Source organism: Sebastes umbrosus, chromosome 12 (assembly GCF_015220745.1).
Source record: "Sebastes umbrosus isolate fSebUmb1 chromosome 12, fSebUmb1.pri, whole genome shotgun sequence".
NCBI classification, from domain to species: domain Eukaryota; kingdom Metazoa; phylum Chordata; class Actinopteri; order Perciformes; family Sebastidae; genus Sebastes; species Sebastes umbrosus.
The window spans coordinates 9,143,997-9,164,168 of NC_051280.1; the positions used below are offsets into that span (position 1 = coordinate 9,143,997).

The 20,172-nt window shown below is 41.0% G+C and overlaps 1 protein-coding gene and 1 long non-coding RNA gene across 4 annotated transcripts; one reads left to right on the plus strand and one right to left on the minus strand.

Moving 5' to 3' along the window:
- Positions 1–218: 218 nt before the first annotated feature.
- On the minus strand, positions 219–20,046 carry acss2l (acyl-CoA synthetase short chain family member 2 like). Of its 2 annotated transcripts, none has more exons than XM_037786579.1 (18): positions 19,773–20,046; positions 19,421–19,616; positions 16,651–16,742; positions 16,158–16,261; positions 10,850–10,922; positions 10,637–10,700; positions 9,645–9,729; positions 9,303–9,440; positions 7,290–7,460; positions 7,038–7,171; positions 5,384–5,516; positions 4,598–4,654; positions 4,298–4,378; positions 3,097–3,205; positions 2,832–2,900; positions 2,435–2,611; positions 1,626–1,700; positions 219–1,536 (listed from the first exon to the last, which is right to left on the minus strand). In XM_037786579.1, the coding sequence occupies exons 1-18, from the start codon at positions 19,894–19,896 to the stop codon at positions 1,409–1,411; spliced, it is 2,010 nt and encodes a 669-aa protein (XP_037642507.1). In that variant the 5' UTR covers positions 19,897–20,046; the 3' UTR covers positions 219–1,408. The 2 variants fall into 2 exon arrangements, with proteins under 2 accessions (XP_037642507.1, XP_037642506.1); XM_037786578.1 differs by having other exon boundaries at positions 10,625–10,700.
- On the plus strand, positions 5,399–15,931 carry LOC119498096. 2 transcript variants are annotated; one of them, XR_005209049.1, is made up of 3 exons: positions 5,399–5,529; positions 7,284–7,497; positions 15,846–15,931. It is a non-coding gene; the product is annotated as an uncharacterized LOC119498096 (long non-coding RNA). The 2 variants fall into 2 exon arrangements; XR_005209048.1 differs by lacking the exon at positions 15,846–15,931 and adding an exon at positions 10,615–10,766.
- Positions 20,047–20,172: the final 126 nt, after the last annotated feature.

Sequence of the window (20,172 nt, forward strand, 5' to 3'; positions counted from 1 at the left end):
ATAGTTCTAGAGAGCACTGCTCATATTTTTGCGTCGGCCACCGTAGCTCTTCAACACGCTTGGCAAACCGGAGAGGCTTCAGTTGGTTGCAATCTCCTCATCTCACCGCTAGATGCCGCCAGATCCTGCACACTGGCCCTTTAAATGACCACATAGTTGAATGACCATCTCTCTAAAACAGTTTTAGACAGAAACATTTTCTTATGGTGCATGACTGCTTTTTTTTTAAAAGAATAGTTGTTGGATTTAATGACATCAAGAAGCTCAAGAGATGCAGAAACCTTCCTTTACATTTGTGTGTGTGTGTGCGTGAAACCAAGAAGTCAACGTCGTCGGGTTACAAAACATCTGCAGACTGCTGTTGTGGTCAGAGGAAGGAGGAGGGGGTTTGAGAAGGTGGGAGGTGGGGATAAAGAGGTTGTCATGGTAACCCCTCCTCTGCTGCTGGGGGTGATGATGTAATATTACCCATTGCTGTTTTTCTGGGCTCTTTTCTCCTCGTCCTCCCCACCTACACATGTGACATGTGATGGTGTAGAGGAGACAAATAACATGAAACAAAGGAAGTCCACAGACTGACTGTACATGACCCAACGTTTACGGTACGATAAGAGAGCAGTCCCTCTGAGATACTTTCATAACAACCTGCTGCAATCTCATCTGTTTTCCTCCTTCTTAAGACCACTGATGCTTGTAATTTCAAAAGAATCCAGTGCACTTAAGATAAAACAACCCTCTCTTTTCTTCAGCTCTGCATCCCTCGATCTCTGTCCCCCGTAATAGCTGCTGCACTCAAAGCCCTCTGAGCATCATTAAAAGACAAAAGGCTTCTACAGTCAACCATCAGATAGCAGCTGTAGAGGACGATTCCTGCCACATGAGGGGGCCAATCAGCCGCTGAGTTTAGGGGAGGACAAAGGCAACAACAGCACCGACAAATTAAACACTTCATTCTCAGGTCATAGAAATGTATCACAGATTGAAAATATACATCAGATGTCAGTCAAACAAACAAGCTGTGCAAAGCTGACGTTTCTATTTCAAGATTCATAACGATATGAGACACGGAGCTAAAAGACTTTTAAGAAAATATAAAAGATAGTGATTCTGTGTCTAATTTTGACATTTTGGCCCAAACGCAAAGCAACAACAGCCCCATATATCAGCAGCCACTGACATTTGATTTCAATTGTTTTCTACTTTCTTTTCACATGAAACAACAATTTTAAACATCTCGGTGTCAGCGATATAAATTTCTGATCCCAGCCCCTTCATTCAGTCCCAAAGAGTGCACAGACGCTGATCCAGAACCAGCAGTTTGTGATTGTCTTCATGTGTACCGTTGCATAGCAAGAAGAGAGAGATAGAGAGATAGATAGAGATAGAGAGAGGTGGTGGTGGTGTTTGTTCAGGCTGCAGCTTCACATCTCTGGCTGAACAGCTCCTCCACCACCTTCGGGTCGGCCAGGGTCGAAAGGTCGCCCAGGTCCTTCTCGTTGCGGGCGATCTGCCGGAGGATTCGCCTCATGATCTTCCCTAAAGTGGATCCAGAGGAAGAGGAGGCAGATGTTAGTGAGGAGGAGAGTAGAGGTGGAGGAGGATGTTGGTTTTAAAGAGGTGTTTACCTGAGCGAGTCTTCGGGAGCCCCGGAGCATTTTGAATGAAGTCTGGCGTGGCGATTGGTCCGATTTTCTCTCTCACTGACAAAAGAATATAGAAAGAGAATCAGAATAAAGCTCGGCCGGACTGAAATTAAAACATAACTTCTTTTAATAATGTTAAATGTTAAAACCGACTGCTTTCATTCAAAGGTGTTTCTATGAGCATGTCAGCTAGTTTATGAACATCGGGGATTCTCTGAGCTTTATTTTGCTACTATCTTTTTCTCATTTTTAAAATTGTGCATCGTTGTGTACAGTAACAAACTGATCAAGGTCACTGATTTGCGGGTAAAATTCAGAGTATATTAGACGAAGGTTAAAATCTGTTTAATCTGGTAAAACTTTTAGATAAAAACAGTATTAAGACGGTGAGAACTATAAGGCCAGGCTGGGAGAGAAACCAGATCACAGTCCGATGTTGGCGCAACAGAAGTCCAAAGTGTAGGACAATAGATGTGCTTTAGATACTTTAATATAAACTAGGCTGTAAATGAGATAAACTGATATTTCAATATATATTAATATTTCCCTATTAGGATCAATTGAGTCATATTTTCTTTTCTTTTATTTGAGAACAGAAACATCTGAAGAACAACAAAAACAACTGCAAATGCAACTGATGATTTGTTTCATTATCGATTAAACCGTCGATCTGTCCGACCAACAGTCCCAAACTCAGAGATATTTAATTCACGATGATATAAAACAGAGAAAAGCAGAAAAGTCCAAATCTTTGCACAATTTCCATCATTTTGAGTGGATTTTTTTCTCACCCTGTCTCTTGAGCTCCTCCACCAGCGTGTGGTTAAACTCTCGGCTGTCTTTGAGGGTGACGAAGCAGTACAGACACTCGCCCTTCACCTTGTGAGGCCGACTCACCACCGCGGCCTCCGCCACAGCTGGGTGCTCCGTCAGAGCCGCCTCCACCTCCGCTGTGCTCATCAGGTGGCCTGAAAGTCACGGGAGGAGAAACACAAACTCATAAGAGACTAAACATATAAGAGAGGAAGGAGCCCAATGTTTCTGGGGAGGAAAATGAAAGATAACAAAAGGCTGCAAGTTCAAATGTTGGTTTAAGTTATTGTTATATTACATAACAGAGTAAAAATATATTAATAATAACCGTTTTGAGAAGCAGCTGTGTTATCAGACAGTAACCCAGTACAGTACCTGACACATTGAGCATGTCGTCTATTCTTCCTGTGATCCAGTAATAGCCATCTTTATCCCGCCTGCAGCCTGAGAGAGAGAGAGAGAGGAGAGAACAACTTGCATAACTAAACAAAAGAGTTTTTATAGCATTTTTTTTCTCACCCTCAAGAGGCTCTTTGGTATTTTTGTGTAAGAAATCAAGGACATTTTTGGTATTTAGACTCTTCTGACATACAATCTGTGTGTCCAGACAGTAGATGTAATATTAGTTTTTGTTGCATACCGTCACCAGTTACATAGAAGCCTGGGAACTTCTTGAAGTAGGTGTTCTCAAAGCGTTCGTGGTTTCTGTACACAGTGCGCATTATTCCAGGCCAGGGCCTCCTGAATACCTGTAACAAGACACAGAAAATACTTACAAAACATAAGATACTACTGTTACCATTAATAATAATAATACATTTTTAATACAGCACCTTTCAAAACAAAGTGCTTTACATGGGGAAATCAGGATTCAAAACTACAGTTAAATCAAATCAGGCAAATAAGAACATTACAGACAATGCAATAAAACAATATAAAAAAAATACAATTTCAACCAGATAACTACTAGTAGTGCACCACATCTATAATTCCTATTTAACTAATTATAATGCTAATCATTTAAAAAAAACGATTTTAAAGGTGCTTCAAACTGAAAATCTACAAAAAAAGTCACTGTTCAGTTAAAAAAAACTAAAGTTTGAATAGCCAATGATAATGAAACTGGGGTGCTTATCATTTATATTTATTAATTGAAGGTACAGTGTGTAGGATTAGGCGACATCTAGTGGTGTGGTTGCAGATTGCAACCAACTGAGTAGCCCTCTGCTCACTCCTCCCTTTCCAAGACTATGGTAACGTGACCCGCCGAGTGCAAAATCGTGGTGACGCCGTTCACCTCGCTCAGAGGCCGTCCTTACCATAATAACACTACTTTAGGAGCAACGGATGTCAGACGGCGACTGGTGGTATCACAGATTTACACTCTGCAGCTCACGTTAATGCAGTTTCACAAGCCTGTTGGAGAACTACGGTGGCCTTCAGGTAACGTAAAAACGTGAAAGGCTCTCTCTAGAGTCAGATTTTGGTTTGTTCGTTCTGGGCTACTTTAGAAACATGGCGGAGCAAAATGGTGGACTCCGTGAAGAGGACCCGCTCCCTCTAAGCTAACGGAAACACAATGATTCTTAATTTCAGGTGATGATACACTAACGAAAACATAGTCATGAATATTATATTCCACTTCTGCTAATAGAGCCCCTGAAATGTTACACACTGTTCCTTTAATGTATTTATTATCAGTTCCACATATAGTTTTTTTTAAGATTATAGCCTTTGAATGTGTGTGTCTTTGTGTGTCTATTGATCTGGGCGTTGAGCTGCTGCAGACACGTGCACTCATGGGTATAAATAAAGATCCATAGAATCGAATTGAAACTTACGAGATAACCCTCAGCCTCGCCTTCCAGCTCCTCTCCGTGCTCGTTGAGGATTGTGGGCTCGACCCCGAAGAAAGGAAAGGTCTGAAACGCGAGATGTGGATTTAATGTGAGATAACTGTGTTCTCTCATTAAACAGCTCCTGTATGTTTCTTTCAGATCATAGTTTGGATAATAATCTACACAAAGCCAAACAGTTGCATCTCCTGCATTGGTTTAGTACAACCCTAAGAGGTGATGCTGTTGTGTTTAAAGATTTACATGCAAATGTCAGAGTATGAGATAATCAATGTTGTCACTTACAGCAGAGCCTGGTTTCAGCGGCGTGGCAGCAGGCAGAGGAGTCAGAACATGACCTCCCTGTGGAGAAATACAGTGACATTTAAAGGAACAGTAAACTCAAAATTGTGTATTTGAAGCTTGATATAGGTAATAATTATGCATGTTGTCCTGCCATCAACTAATTGTTGCTATTGGACTTGTTGATATCTTTATTTCCTGGTTGAGATGCAGGGTTTTAAGCCGTTTGGTTGACAGTTATTAGTGCAGTTAGTGTATTTCTGTGAAGTGTTGGACAGTGCACGACTGTTACAGGTGTACATTTGGAGGATTTTTCATCCTAAAACTTTCACCATGTATTTAATTTGGTTTCTTGTTGGTCTGAACTTGATGGAGCTGCTCTACAGTGTTTCCAGTTCTAGTTGTTGTCAGCTCATCCTGGTCTAATTTTCAATTTATGGCTGGGATATTTCTCCGTTACCTGTCATTGCAACCTACAAAACAAGGCTTTGTCATGTCCACAGTCGTCACTGATTTTAATTGCATCTATACTGTCCTGACATCTAGTCTTCCGTGAGAAAAATGATAAAAATCAAAAGGTCTTAGTCTTTACTTGATGTTTTCAGTAACATCAGATGCTTTGCACACTACATCACATGCATTCTTATATACATATGAAAGAAACCTGATTCTAAATCCAATTTCCTGTAACTTTAAAGTATTTCCTCTGAACTAAACAGTGCATGGACTGAAATGTATATTCTCTAATCATGACTCTGAAATATAATTGAATGCCAGCTGATCTCTTACGGTCTCTGTCTGCCAGAAGGTGTCGACCACGGGACATCTACCCTGACCGACGGCGTCGTGGTACCACTGCCACGCCTCCGGGTTGATGGGCTCACCAACAGTACCCAGAATCTTCAGGCTGGAGAGGTCGTACCTGGTAGAGACAGGTGAGAAAACTTATATATTTTAACTTATATACTATTATATATACTTTATCTTATATATTCCATCATTACGTGGTACTGATCACTGCTCTATGACTCCATTAATAGTCTATATTGACTTTATTTGTTGCATGGATTGTTGGTTGATTGGCCATATGGGTGTTTGTTTTTCTATGCTGGTTGTGTGGTCATGTGACTTCCTGGTGTCTTGTCAGAGACTCCAGGAAAGAACCCGGCTAGCAGTTTCCCCCTGTTTCCAGTTTTTATGCTAAGCTAAGCTAACTGGCTGCTGGCTCCAGGTTTATATTTAGTATACAGACAAGAGAGTGGTAGCATATTTCCCAAAATGTCACAGTATTCCCTTAAATTTTCTTCCATAAAACTCCATTAAGGCAGCAAGAGACATTTCCGGTTATTGGTTGTCAGCCGGAATAAGCAAAACAGATTTAAAAAAGGAAGATAGGGTTGTTGTTTTTTTTTGCCAAGCTCTTATGTTGTACTGACAAGCTGGTGAAGATTTTGACTGAATGAAATCAAAAGCAATTTTTTTCAAAGCTTCTAACCTTTGGAGGAAGTGTTGACAGTCTAAGAAATTGAGTTTTCCTTGAAGTTGTTTTTTTGACAGATTTTAAAGGAACAATTCAGCCACAAAAGGACCATTTGTATATCCGTTGCTCACCTTGTGTCACCTTGAATCCTTGAAGAAAACTTTGTTTTACTCGCACGCCTCCACAGTGAACGAAGAATAAAAAGAACGAAGAAAATCGCGATGAATTAAGTCAATTTAAATTAACAACGGCAAAACTTTATCAAAACATCTGTTAAAAAACTCACACAACTCATACAGAATAATACAAGTCTCATTTAATCCAAGTCTCAGACGTATGCATTTTGGATGAGTAGCACGTCCAGGACCGGCTTAAGGTATAGGCCATATAGGCGGTCGCCTAGGGCGCCACCTTCTGTGGGGCGCTAGTCGCCCTCTAAAAAAAAGAAATATGCGCCGAATTTTTGCCTAGAGTACCAAAAGGGCTAGAGCCAGCCCTGAGCACATCTGCCTGTTTTAGCCTGTTTTAGAAAAAATGCATGTGTTTGGGAAGTAGTGAGCATACGACTGGATAAATGAGACTTATAGATTATGCTGCACAAGTTGTGTGAGAGTTTGTAAACGGTTGTTTTTATATAGTTTTGTTGTTAAACGCGGCCCCCCATTTACTCCAATTCATAAAGACTCTTCTCTGTCTTTTGACTCTTTGCTCACTGTGGAGGCATGCGAGAAACATTTTCTTCAAGAATTCAAGGTAACACAGGGTGGGTTATTGATATACAAATGATCATATTGGGGGTGAAATATTCCTTTCAGGATTCTTGTCAATTTAGTGTTAATGCATGAAAAAAGGCAGGTTCAGTATCACTCACATCATCAGTTATAAAATTTGCTTTCTTCACCTTACCATTATGAAAGCTGGGAAACCCTGTTGTAAAGATACACTTGTAGTGCAGGCTCTTACTTCTGCAGCGGCTCCCGCCCGTACTTCATCAGCAGGCGGATGGCTGTCGGAGCCGTGTAGAACTTGGTCACTTTGTACTTCTCAATGATCTCCCAGAACCGGCCGACATGAGGGTGAACTGGGATACCTTCGAACTGGAGAAAACACACGCACACATGCATCTCTAAGTGGGTCTTAAAGTGTGTCCTCTATGTGTATTATAATGGTGATTTTTTTTTTTTAATAAAATAAAATAATCTCTTTCAGACTCACCAGGACACTTGTGGCGCCGTTTGCAAGGGGGCCGTAGGTGATGTAGGAGTGGCCGGTGATCCAGCCGATGTCGGCGGTGCACCAGTACACGTCGTCATGGTGATAGTCGAAAACGTACTTGAACGTCAGTGACGTGTAGAGCAGATACCCGGCAACAGTGTGGAGGACGCCCTGTACCGCGCACAAGGACGGAGACATGAAGGAGGAGGTAAACGGTCAACACAAAGACAGCAGGCAGCAAAAATAAGGGGGCTGAAGAGACGTGCATGCAGGTGTGTGTGTGTGCGTGTGTGAGACAAAGACAGATGATGTCAGACTCTCTAATGCTCTCAGCATCATGTTTTGTGTAATAATAACATATAATACACACAAAATACAAAACACAAATGCAATTGTGGAGCTTTCTAGGGTTGCATTCATGCCTTTAGCATTAGAAAACCATCGATTCTCACTATTTCACAGCAGAAACCGCAGATTATGTCAAAGCCAGCACAGTTAACCCCATTACAGGCTTATCAGAGTAGAACATAAGATGCTGTGATTTAAAAGATGTGGTTTCGGGTGCCCTGGTAGCTCAGCTGGTAGAGCAGGCGCCCCATGTACAAAAGGCTGAGTCCTTACCGCAGCGGCCCGGGGTTTGAATCCGACCTGTGGCCCTTTGCTGCATGTCATTCCCTCTCTCTCTCTCTCCCCCTTTCATAACTATCACTGTCCCTCTCTCCATTAAAGGCATAAAAGCCCAATAAATAATCTTTAAAAAAAAAGATAAAAGCTGTGGTTTCACTGAGAGTTTACAAGCAGAAAATTAGACACTGTTTTTTTCTGAGCTACTGGGTTTCCACCAAAATTTCCTGGGACTTTTAGTCCCTGGAACTACTTTTCCAGGAACTTAATGGGTTCCTTCAGCCCACTGTTGTCTACATTTCCACCGCAGTCTATATACCTGCGAAGATTAGGCAAATTAGTCTGCTGACGTCTGAAAAAGCAACATGATGAGAGCTGCTGGTGGTCACAGCGGTGAACACACTCTGCAGCCTGCAGTTCAGTGTGTCCGCCTGTCTCATCTGAAAAAAACACGCTGGAAAAAAAATCAACCTTACTGCGAAGATATTTCCTGCTGCATGTATTTACTGATGCAGGTTGGATGTAATGAATGAAATGCAGAGGAGGAAAATGAAACTAACAGCGTTTGTCTCCACAGTAAATCATCATGAGTGTTTGATAGTTATTCATTTGTGCTTTATAACCACCGTGAAACAATCTGAAAATAACTTCTTTCTCTTCTCTCTCTCATTCACGGCACCGCCGCGCTACGTCTCTCTCTCTTCTACTGCTCGCCCTCTCAGCTCGCCCTTGTGATCTCTCTCTCTTTCTCCTTCGGTCTTTATTAAAATGAGTCCGGAAGCTTACAGCAAAGCCTAACCTCCAAAAGTTCCTGTACTTTCAGAAAGTACTACCTCCCGAACAGGTTCTTCTTTTGGGAGTAAAAAAGCCCCATAAAATGTCCCCGGGACTTAATTTAGTCCTTGGTCCCTGCGGTCCAAACGCAATGAGTTCCTCAAAAGGTTCTTAGTTCCAGGGGAAAGTTCCTGCAGTGGAAACGAGGCTTAGGATGTTTCTATTATATGCAACTGGTTTCTACTAGTGGTGCAACGGTTCAACAAGCCGATGGTTCGGTTTGTGTCATGGTTTTTGTGTCACGGTTTTAGTTACGGTTTGGTTTGGTTTGCACATTTGGGAAAAGAAAAACCACCATTTAAACTCCAAAATATATAAATAGTTTGACTGATAGTGATTAATGATATTTCGGTTTTTCCGAACACTGATTTTATATATGACCTACGGCAGGCTACTGTGGTCAAGTATCAGATAATTGCCTCTTCTATGTCTCTGGCATCTCATCAAATAATTAGCAGGCCTGTATTTAATAGTGGTGCAACGGTTTGGTTTGTACGTCATTTTTTTACGGTTCGGTTTTACATCCCTAGTTCAACCTACACCTGTATGTCTTACCTTGGGTTTGCCGGTAGAGCCGCTGGTGTAGAGGATAAACAGCGGGTCCTCAGCGTCCAGCCACTCGGGTTCACACTCCTCAGGAGAGTCTCTCATCGCCTCGTCCCACCACACATCACAGTCTGAGTCCCAGGGCGTCTGAACGCACCACAACGGGTACAAGACATAAAATCACTCATTACATCTGCTCGAATAATTCTCCAAAATACAAGCAGCAACACAGCATGTCAATTAGAAAACTGACTGTAATTAACCCTGGAGGCATATTCTGACCCCTAAATTGGAACAGAACATGTTTTTTCACTTTAAACATAAGGTGGTCATTTTTAAAACAATATCTACCTGCAGTTTGTTGCACGCAGCTCCGCTTTTTGTCTTGAGTGCGTGGTGCTTGATGACGAGGCATTTAGTGACACTAGTTGACGCTCTGCGAGGAAATAAATAAAAATAAAAAAAGGTGTGAGAGGAAGTAAAAGTGTTGCTCTGCTTTTCATGAATTTAAAAAATACCAAATGTCATGTGAGCTTTTAAGACATGTTTTTATTCTCTCTAAGGACCAACCAGAGTTTAATTTGACATCTCATTTGACAGTTTTCCAATTTACAAGCATTATTTTTTTTTTCTCCATTTCATCTTTTTCCCTATATTTTTCAACTGCACTTGTCAATTTCATTATATAGATGAAACATTTGTCTCTTTACAATCTGAGCAAAATATGACACCCTCTATGCTTTGACTTGTATAAGGAAAAACTCCACCAAAAAACAGAAACCTCGGGAAGAGCAACAGAGGAGGGATCCCTCTTCAAACAGACCGAAGTAGCAGAAGTGAAATATGGAGAAAATGAATAATATTAAAAAAGGTTAAATAGTTTCAGGAAAACTCTTCCATATAGAAAATGTGAGGTTTTGAGTCAAAAATTTGAATTCGACTTTTGTTTTGCCACATGAGGCGTTGTTATAATGGACAATATCACTCTAGGTTTTATTTTGAGATGATACCCCTGATAACACATCCCTCCCAGGCTCATGTTGCCACGGGACATGAGAGGCTTGGGCTTCCCTGATGAATCTAAGTGCCCCGTGTTGCCCGGCAACCCCATAATGTGGAAACCGGGCAGTGTGTTTCCTCAACATCCTTGATAACAGCTGATAGGGCTTTGCTGTGTGTATGTGCGTGAGTGTGTGCGTGAGTGCATGTGTGCGTGCGTGTGTGTGTCCAGTGACTCATATGCCAGCAGTTCAATTCCATTAAAAGCAGCTAGAGTAAATAAGGGCGGTTACTGAGAACTGTGAACCTTTTGGCCTTTCAGCCGGACCTACTTCTCCCTGCACTTCTCCAGAGCCTCATCCGCAATCTGTTTCAGGTTGATGAGCTTCTCTCCTCTGTAAACACCGTCTGTATATTACAGAGGGATGGAGGGAGAGATGATGTAAACCAGCAGGGAGAGGCGTATTTAAACACTGATGTCTCTTTACAACTTGAAAAACATTTTTACGGCGGTCCGAGCGCTAAAACGCATCACATCCTGGTGCTGCCGGACCCACCTGCCGTCACCAGGACGCTGCTCTGGGCGTCCATGATCCTCTCACACAGAGACTCAGAGGAGAAACCTGCAAACTGAACATGCAAAGAGAAGACAAGACCTTTAGGAGGATAATTCTGATTTATTACAACTTGGGTCTTCATGTCATAGTTTTGCTCATCATTTCTATTGATAACATTGCACTCATCAAAGTATTTGCTGAGATCTGGTAACATGGACGACACAACAACATGAGCAACAAAGTCCAACAGGTCAAGAAACATGACAGTTTACCGTTAACCAGATTATCTAAACCCTTTTATTTGAAGGTTAAACCAGAATGTAAACACATTAGGTTGAATTTTAATCAGTAAATCGGTCTATAAACTGTGATGGATGTTTACATAGGGTTCCTCCACATTTTCCATTTCAAGATTCCATACTTTTCCAAACTCAAATTTCCAGACTTCTCGCTAGATTTTTCAGACCATATTTGACATCTGCTGTGACAAGACGACTGTGCTTTTGACCTTGCAAATGACTTCCAATTGCCGCCTCCCCCATGTTGGAGACGTTGAACGATTTTGCACAAAGTTTGCATCAAGCTTTCTTTTCGCATTTGGAATCCTAAGCACATCTAAAGCACAGTCTATAATTATTATATAATCATAAATGACAGCACCGTTGTTCTCAAACTAATTTGGTCGCGTATGTCCAGATTTGGTAGTTATAAGGCACTTGGGCAGAGCTGTTTTACAGGCTGTGTTTTCTGTGGCTGGCTGCTCCAAACATGAAAAACACTCTGCTTGTGTGATCAATTTATTTTTTGGAAATTCTGAAACAGAATAGGGGCAATAGTCTGGAAACACAAATATTTTTCCATTCTCTCTTCTCTATTTTCCATACTTACCCAGACCTGGAAATTACTAAAATAAAATTCCATACTTTTCCATACTGCTTAGGAACCCTGTTTACGATGGATAGTTGGGTTAGTAATTGTATTTGACTTCGTTTCGCCTTAAATTTGAAGTTATGTTTGAACCTCCGACTGCTCATGTTTCTTGTCAGACGCCACTTCTTAAAACCCATTTTTATAGACTGGCTTTTATGTGATGTCGTCCTTATATCGTCTTTTTATTGTTTTTTATTTGTATTTATTTAATAGATAGATAGATGGATTTATTGTTTTATCTATTGTACTGTTTTATCTGTGTCTAAATCTTACTTTAGTTTTATCTTGCTTTTGTTTGGCCTCACTGTTTAGCCTTCTGTTGTTATATTACCTTGTATTCTGCGTTTGCTTTGCTTCGTCTGTCAAGGCGCTTTGTAAACTCAGTTTGTAAAGGTGCTATGTAAATTAATTCATCATTATTATTTTAGCAATGTCATTGTGTTCTTTTGTCAGTACAATATTGTATTGTTACCAGCCGCAACAGTAATGCTGGTATTGTTTTCACCTTGTGAGTCTGTGTGTGACTCATCATGGCACAATGTGGTCCTGGACACACCTACTGTAGCGGGAACTAACACGGAAGTACTTTGAGTACTTTTCCAGGTGTTTATTATGTCTGTGGACAGATTCTGTCTCTGCGATAGCGTCACAACCGTGCAAGATGCAGTCACAAAACTTTACAGGTGTGTAGTTGAGATCATAATGAAGGCTGAGTTCGAAGATGGGTGTGGTCTGAGCAAGGGCGGTGGAAATAGGGGGTAGGAAGTAGTGGTGCAACGGTTCAACAAGCCTGCAGTTCAGTTTGTATTGAGGTTTTTGGGTCACGGTTTTGGTTTCAGTTTGGTTTGTTTTGCACATTAGGAAGAGGAAAACATAACCATTGACAATGTGTTTGAACTCCAAAATATCTAAATAGATTGATTGATAGTAATGAATGATGTTTCAGATTTTCAGATTTTTATACACGAAATAAGGCAGGCTACTTAATGGCCAAGTAGGCCTATGTTCAGATAATTGCCTCTTCTATGTCTCTGGCACCTCATCAAATAATTAGCAGGCTTGTATTTGATAGTGCTGCAACGGTTCAATAAGCTCACAGTTCGGTTTGTATGTCATTGAACGGATCTTTTTTTTACGGTTCGGTTTTACATCCCTAGTAGGAAGTAGGGAAACGTACCCCTAAACTTTACACCCCTACTCCGATTTGGCGTCACGGCTGGTATGATCCCATCACAAGATGGTCTCCAGTTACTAATATTAATGATGGCCAAAATCTACGACAAAGAGCCCAAAATTGTAATAAACTAGGCTGAACCTTTAGCCCAACAGGTGCAAGTTGCTTTAACAGATCGCTGAGCAACAATGTGTCAAATCCAATAAAGTTTATGCACCCTTATTCCAAAATCTAAAAATCAAGCTCTGGTGTCTCAGATATGACTCATAACTTACATTTAAAGTGAGACTACGTAGCTTTTGAAAGAAGAATTAACACGTTTTTCGTCGCACAAACTAAAAGTTGCATTCATGAATAACCCACACCCTTGACTTTGTCTCTTCTTGTCGTAAAATTATTAAACATGAAGACATTTGAATATCATCATCAATGTATTATAGGTTCATTTTCATCTGTTTGGTATTTTGAAAGGCCTCCGAGCCCTTTGCGCTTGGCGTGCCTTATGTGAGGAGGTTAAGATAAGATGAGGACCTTGTAGATAATTCTGACCCAAGGGTTAAACACAACTCGTTTTGCTTCCTATAGGTGGTGTATTTATGTAATTCTGTATGACATGGGACGTACTGTATGAGGCTGTGTGATCTTATGTTATGCTAAGTTTTTAGTATGACTGTGTCTATGCATGCTGTACCAAGATCCTCTCTGATATCAGATATGTGTTGTCTTAAACTTACATATTCAAGTAAGGACAACTAAGGCTCATCCAAGTTTGTTCTATTCATACAAGTGAAGATTGACCTGAAGTACAAGTTTTCCACATCACTTCTCTACTTACTGTTATACTACGTTTCAGATTTTACCATTATTCCTTGGTTGTTACCAGCGGGCGACTCTGGGGTCTGAGAAGTGAAGCCAACGCTGAATAGCCTTAAACTTGCATTTTTTCTAACAGCCAGCAGGGGGCGACTCCTCTGGTTGCAAAAAGAAGTCTGATTGTATAGAAATTTCTTTATGAGAAAATGACCCTACTTCTCACTTGATATATTACCTCAGTAAACATTGTAAACATGAGTTTATGGTCTCAATCGCTAGTTTCAAGTCTTCTTCAATACAGCATGATGTTAATTTAGTAAATTATGGTCCCATTTAGAGTCAAATAGACCATAAAGCAGGGGATGCTTTAGGGCGGGGCTACCTTGTGATTGACAGGTCGCTACCACAGTGTTGTACGGTCTGGGAGTTGTCCATGTTTTCATCTTACAACTTTAACCCTTTCACAGTGTGTTTTCAGTTCTTGAAAGTTAATTTGAACATTTTAGTAGCCTAGAAATGTCTTATTCAGCGTTATGTTGTGCTTAGCTCCACCCTCTCGTGTCACTTTTTGTTGTCAAAATCCAAAACCAAGATGGTGACGGCCAAAATGCCGAGCTAAAGGCTTCAAACCAGCAGTCCGCAAACCAATGTGAGACATCACAGTAACTACATCCACTTCTTATATACAGTCTATCATTGTTACTTGTGGCCACAAATGGCTGTAGTTCAGTAAAAGATACATAATCTCCCTTTAAAGTGCAAACAGTCTGATTCCCTCTCATCGCTATGTATAGAGGAGTCACCTTGTTCAATCTTAGGTAATGAACCAGACATTTATAATAATTCCTTTATATGATTGCCATCTGCTGCGTCCCCAGCCAGACGCTTGTGTTGTGGCCGAGGTTAACAGTTCACAAAGTGTTAAGTTTCAGTGTTGATGACAGCATTATGAATCAGGACACTGAGGACACTGGACTCAGCAAAATGTCACTGCGTGAGCGGCGTTTGCTGTCCTGTCTGGCTCCATCTATGATTTAATTTCATGCCAAGCTAATTTATGATTAACATTAACAGTCACATGAGAATCCAAGAGGCTGGAGCTATGCCAGAGATCCTTATGTTGCTAAGTGACGTTCATATCAAATATGTTGAGTTGGAAAACATACAATGACCAAGCACAGAGACAAGGTCACTTACACTCAAGTCTGCCAAAAACAGGCCTTTGCAAGTCATGAAACGAACCAGTCTTGGAGCAGCCTGGAGATATTTTTAACAGGGCGACTAACCTCTGTGTGGATGGGGAAGGTTGAGCTAAAATAGTGTTGGCTTCCTTGCAAAATTGCAAAGGCTCTGATGCCTTCTCACGCTGGATACAGCCAGTTAATGTCTGACCCATATATTGAGTGCAGGTGCTGTCAGTGTTGTGTTCACACAGAGAACAGCTGATAACTACAGGAACAGGGCAAACACTGCTAACCTACTGTATGCAAAAATGACTCAATTTGAACTGAGATGGAATGAGGAGACAGAATGGAACTTATGCATGATGCCAGATATGAGTTAAATGGTTAAATAGTACCATAAAACAACTGACTGTCTCCTGTTTGGAGCGCCAGAGAATGTGAAGTTTATCACAGTAGTTGAGAAATAAAATCTTAACAACATGCTGACATTAAAAGACCAGTCAGTGTGTAGGATTTAGTGGCATCTAGTGGTGTGGTTGCATATGCAACCATCTCAATATCCCTTTGCTCACCCCTCCCTTCCCAAGCGTGTCGTGGAACTACGTTGGCCTTCAGGTAATGTAAAAACGCAAAAGGCTCTCTCTACAGCCCGTAGTTGTGTTTCCATTCACATACTGTATTTGTATTCACATTTTGAAGCAAAGCTGTATGGAAATGGCAAAGTTCGATAAAATGTACTCAATTGTAAAAAACGTTTTTTTATGCTCACTGGTTTTGCCTTTGTCGAATAAGAGTTGATGCATTAAATGGATTATGGAAATGCCTTTGCCGAATAAATTCTGACGTAGCGAACATTTCTCACATGACTAATCAGCTGGTTCTGCTGTCTTCTCAGATATTCCCATAACGCGAATGCTTGTCTTCATCTCCAGACAGCATGAAACATGGCCAGACATGAAAGAACTATTAAAACTTGCCCAATTTAAACAAATTCCTGAAGACCTCTCTCCATTTTTCTCTCGTAGATGGTTAGATGGCCGAGCAGACTTGTTTTGTTTCCGGTTCGCAACCTCTACTTCTTCTACTGTTCTACTTTAAATAATGCTCCATCTTTATCTAGTAAACCTCGTCTGCTTCACCAAAGTGGGTGAAACAGAAACCAAACATCATTTGCATCATGAAAGAGGCCGTTCATCATACTACTTACCACAATGGAGTGAACAGCACCTATCCTTGCACAGGCCAACATAGTGTAGACCAGCTCTGGGATCATCGGAAGGTAGATAGACACCCTGTCTCCCTTTTTTACACCTTTAAACAAGGAAACAAGCAGAGTTAATGTTTCGGATAACACAATATCATCACATCTAGGCCTGTTCTCAAACCAGCAATGGCGATGTATACCTTTGATGCCAGATAATGTACTGAATGTCTGATATAAACAGGTGCATTTGGCATACCGCACAGAGCCGTATCTAGTGTGTTGCGGCATGCTGGTTATTACCATTATGTCGTCCTTCCCTCATGAAACCACGAGCTGAAACATGTTGTATGTAAGCAATGACTTTGGCATGTGTCATGTCTTTCTTGTTTTTACGTAAACTTTGGACTGCTACAGGTCATTTCTAAGGATCATCTTTATTTTTAGCTACTAGGAAATTCATATTTAAGTAATGTTGTTTAGATGTACGATTTCTCACCCATTTGTTTGAGGACGTTGGCACAGCGGCAGACCTGGCTCAGCAGCTGGCGGTAGGTGATGGTCATGTGATGGTCCGGTGAGTTCCCCTCCCTGAGAGGACAACATACAAGAGGAAAAACACAACCCAAATATGTCACTGTCAGAAACCTTCCAGATTCACTGTTTCCTCCAAATGTCCCCTCTCAGACAACATGACGTTGTCCTGTAAAGGTCTCTGAGTTCACAGGGAGAGAACCTGTTCCTGCTGGGTCTATATTCGGTTTGGATGTTTGTCAGGACAGTTGTTTGGAAAACTATGTGGCACAATGTTTGACAGGTCAGCGGGCAGTATATTAGCAGCCAAAACACTCTCAAACCTGGCATCAACCTTATCACCATGATGATAGTGAAATAACTGATAACAGTGATGAAACTCTGCAGGTCTAGGTCTTTACATACCATGTTATGCCTCTTGTGCAAATATCTATCAGAGCCAACCAAATCAGAAGTGGAGTTCCACAGGGGTCAATCATTGGATTTCCTTAATTCAACTACTAAATGCTCCCTTATGCAAAGCAAGGATTGGATGTGTCAAAAGTTCCTACATTGAAAATATAAAGTATAAAACAAAATGATGCATTATGTTTTCGGGTTGTCCGTCCGTCCGGTCCATTTACGTGAACGCGATACCTCAGGAGCACCTTGAGCAAATGTCTTTAAATTTGGCACAAACGTCCACTTGGACTCAAGGATGATCTGATTAGAGCATGGGACATTGGAGTTATGTCCAAAAACATGTTTTTGGACATAACTCAAGAATTCATATGCTAATTATGACAATTTCACAAAATGTCTGAAAGGATAAAATGATGAAGTGATGATATTTTCGACAGACATGGATGTAAACTGCAACTTGACTGTTTATCGGAGGAATACAACCACAAGGAGCTAATACTAGTTTTTTTACGTGCTGAAGATGACTGAAAGGGGTGTTCCTCATTATTGTCTGCTGCTGAAAACCCAAAGGACAAATCAGGGAATCAAACCTAAATCTTAATGGCTATTAACAATAACAAGTAGCCTATTACCACCTTTATTAACAAATTACTTGCGCAACAGTATCAACACAGATCCTCTGAGGTCGCCGCTCATAAAATCCAAACATGGTGAAGCTGCTTTTAGCTGCGGCACTGCAGTTGTTGTTTACCATTGCCTCTGGACTTAGTGTTGCTGTTGTTGTTGTAGTTTGTGCACCATACATTTCAGTCTTTTTTCATTATGCTCTTTCATTTTCTTGACTTTTCTCTCTCAGTCTGTATTTGATTAATTTTATGTAATTTATTATTTTAGTCTCGATGTCTTATGCGATGCACTCATTGGTCTGCACAAATAGAGTTGCCTTGCCTACCTTTGTCTAAAAGATAAAAAAGAAAATGACACTGAGACAAACCTGACATTGAGATGTTTTGTTTTGTTTGCAGCTTACAGATATAGCAGCTAATGCATAACTAATAGGAACGGTTGCTTTTAACCTTTCACAATTCAAAAGGGCATTTTGAAGCCGCTGATGAATTCCCTCTAAGGCTCTAATTTTTCATTAATATTCAATACAGGATGTTTCTCTTTTTACTAGTATCACTCACCCAATGAGACAGAAAATGTGTTGTTGAGCTTTGTTGACGCTGAAACCACTTCCTATAAGCACTTGAAAGGGTTAAGAAACCTATAGAGAATGGGTATTAACCCTCTTTGTTAAAAACAAATGATTGTTCAAAGGATGACACTTCAGCCGCGGAACACCTGTCGTCATACCTTCTCAATCAGACTCCATACTGTAGCTGCAAATAATAGTTGCATTAACAAGTGAAGTCAAACAAAGGACACATTTGACTTTTGAATACTTTTTTGCAGTGTCCTACCATTTGAGATAGCTTTGCAAATGCTGTTTGGATAAGGTGTGAGCTAAAGTCATATAAATGTTTAACACGTCAAAACAACCATCTGGCATGCTCGAACCAGTATGGCGAACGCACAGACATATTACATAAGTGCTTTAATGTAGTGCAAACAGCGTTAAGACACTTGTGTGGGCGATGGCTGGCCTCCGCTGTGTCCGGTTCCATTGAACCCCTGTTATTGCTGAGCTTGCAGAACCACTATTTGTTGTTCGCTACGCCTCTTCTGTTGACAGAGCAAATATGTGCCATAATGTGAAGTCAAAACAAGATAAAGTGGAGCCTTTATGGTGACTTGTCGAGGGTGGGAGGCTTACTGCAAGTTAAACAAGTAATTTAAAGACTTTATTGGAAGTCAGAAGCCTGAAAGAGTTCAGTGAGAACATTTATGAGCTTCCATCCAAAATATTGCAACTGAAAACAGTGGAATTCTGAAAACAACCCAATAGGCTCTTATTGGACTTTTGTTATACGAAGATTTTGGCAAGATTCAAGTGGAAGTCGACTTTAGTGCTGTAATAAAACATCTAAAAACTTGTTTTTACGAGTGTGGGCTAGTTAAAATCTACTGTAATGCTAGATTGTAAAATCTGTTATACCCAAATCATATGAAATCTAGGTAAATTTTGCAACAAATCCAGTTAAATGTTCTTGATATAATAGAAACGTTGAAGCACTGACGCTGTGTTGTACTGTCTGAGGTTTGCTTTGGTGCACTGGGGTTGGCTCAGGGGACACAGACAACAGTTGCTACTGACTGGAATACCTGGCATAACGCCATGCAGTATATCCCATCAAAGCCATCATTCATGGCAGACAGACATTGTCGCTTACCAGTAATAGGCAACCTTTTCACCAAGATTCCTCTCCCTCACAAGTCTGTCCAGGACATTATAGCACATGTTGGTTTTGGCCCCTTCCATGCATTTCACATAAATGTTCCCTTTTGTCACATCAAAGTTGTACTGCAGCATTGGTCCCGTTGCTGGCTTCTTCCAAAAGAACTCATCAGCAATCTTTTTCCAGAAAGCTGAAAACAAAGTGATATTTCATGTCAGTGTTATGGGCTGCAGACAGGGACGATAAACACAGAGAGGTTTTGCATATGCAGTCATGCTCAGAGGGAGGTGGAATGCAAGGAAACTCTGCAAGCGCTGCACTAAAAATACAGACATGTTTGACCTACCTTCTGGATTCTCAAGAGACTTCCTGTACAGTGCCAGATAGGAGTTAAAATCAGGCACATGAGCATCCCTCTTCAGGTCATCATGAGGATAGTACATTTTGTCCTGGGATTCAGGAACAACCATTGTGGAAGGAGAGATGCAGACAGGCCTATATCATCTGAGGAGTCAGAATATGGGTTAATCTGGAGTCACTGCTGATCTGTCTGGATCCTCCTGAGTAAGGTAAGAACACCACAAGGCCTCTTGTACTGAGGCAACACAATTCAGCATGCATATAGACCCACCTCTAATCCCTGAGCTGCAGCCTCTCTCACAGTCTGCTCAGGGCCAGGGCAGCCAATCGGCTCGCAGGGTGCGGCACTCCCACTTTTTCATTGGATGAGCCCTCCCTGGCCTGTT

Excerpts from the sequence above, each read along its gene's own strand:
- acss2l (XM_037786578.1), bottom strand. The coding sequence starts at position 19,896 with ATGGTTGTTCCTGAATCCCAGGACAAAATGTACTATCCTCATGATGAC. Across the intron at positions 16,262-16,650 it reads CAACGTCCTCAAACAAATGG|GTGTAAAAAAGGGAGACAGG; the intron begins GTGAGAAATCGT and ends CCTTGTTTAAAG. Across the intron at positions 9,730-10,624 it reads CTGGAGAAGTGCAGGGAGAA|AGCGTCAACTAGTGTCACTA; the intron begins GTAGGTCCGGCT and ends ATTTCCTCGCAG.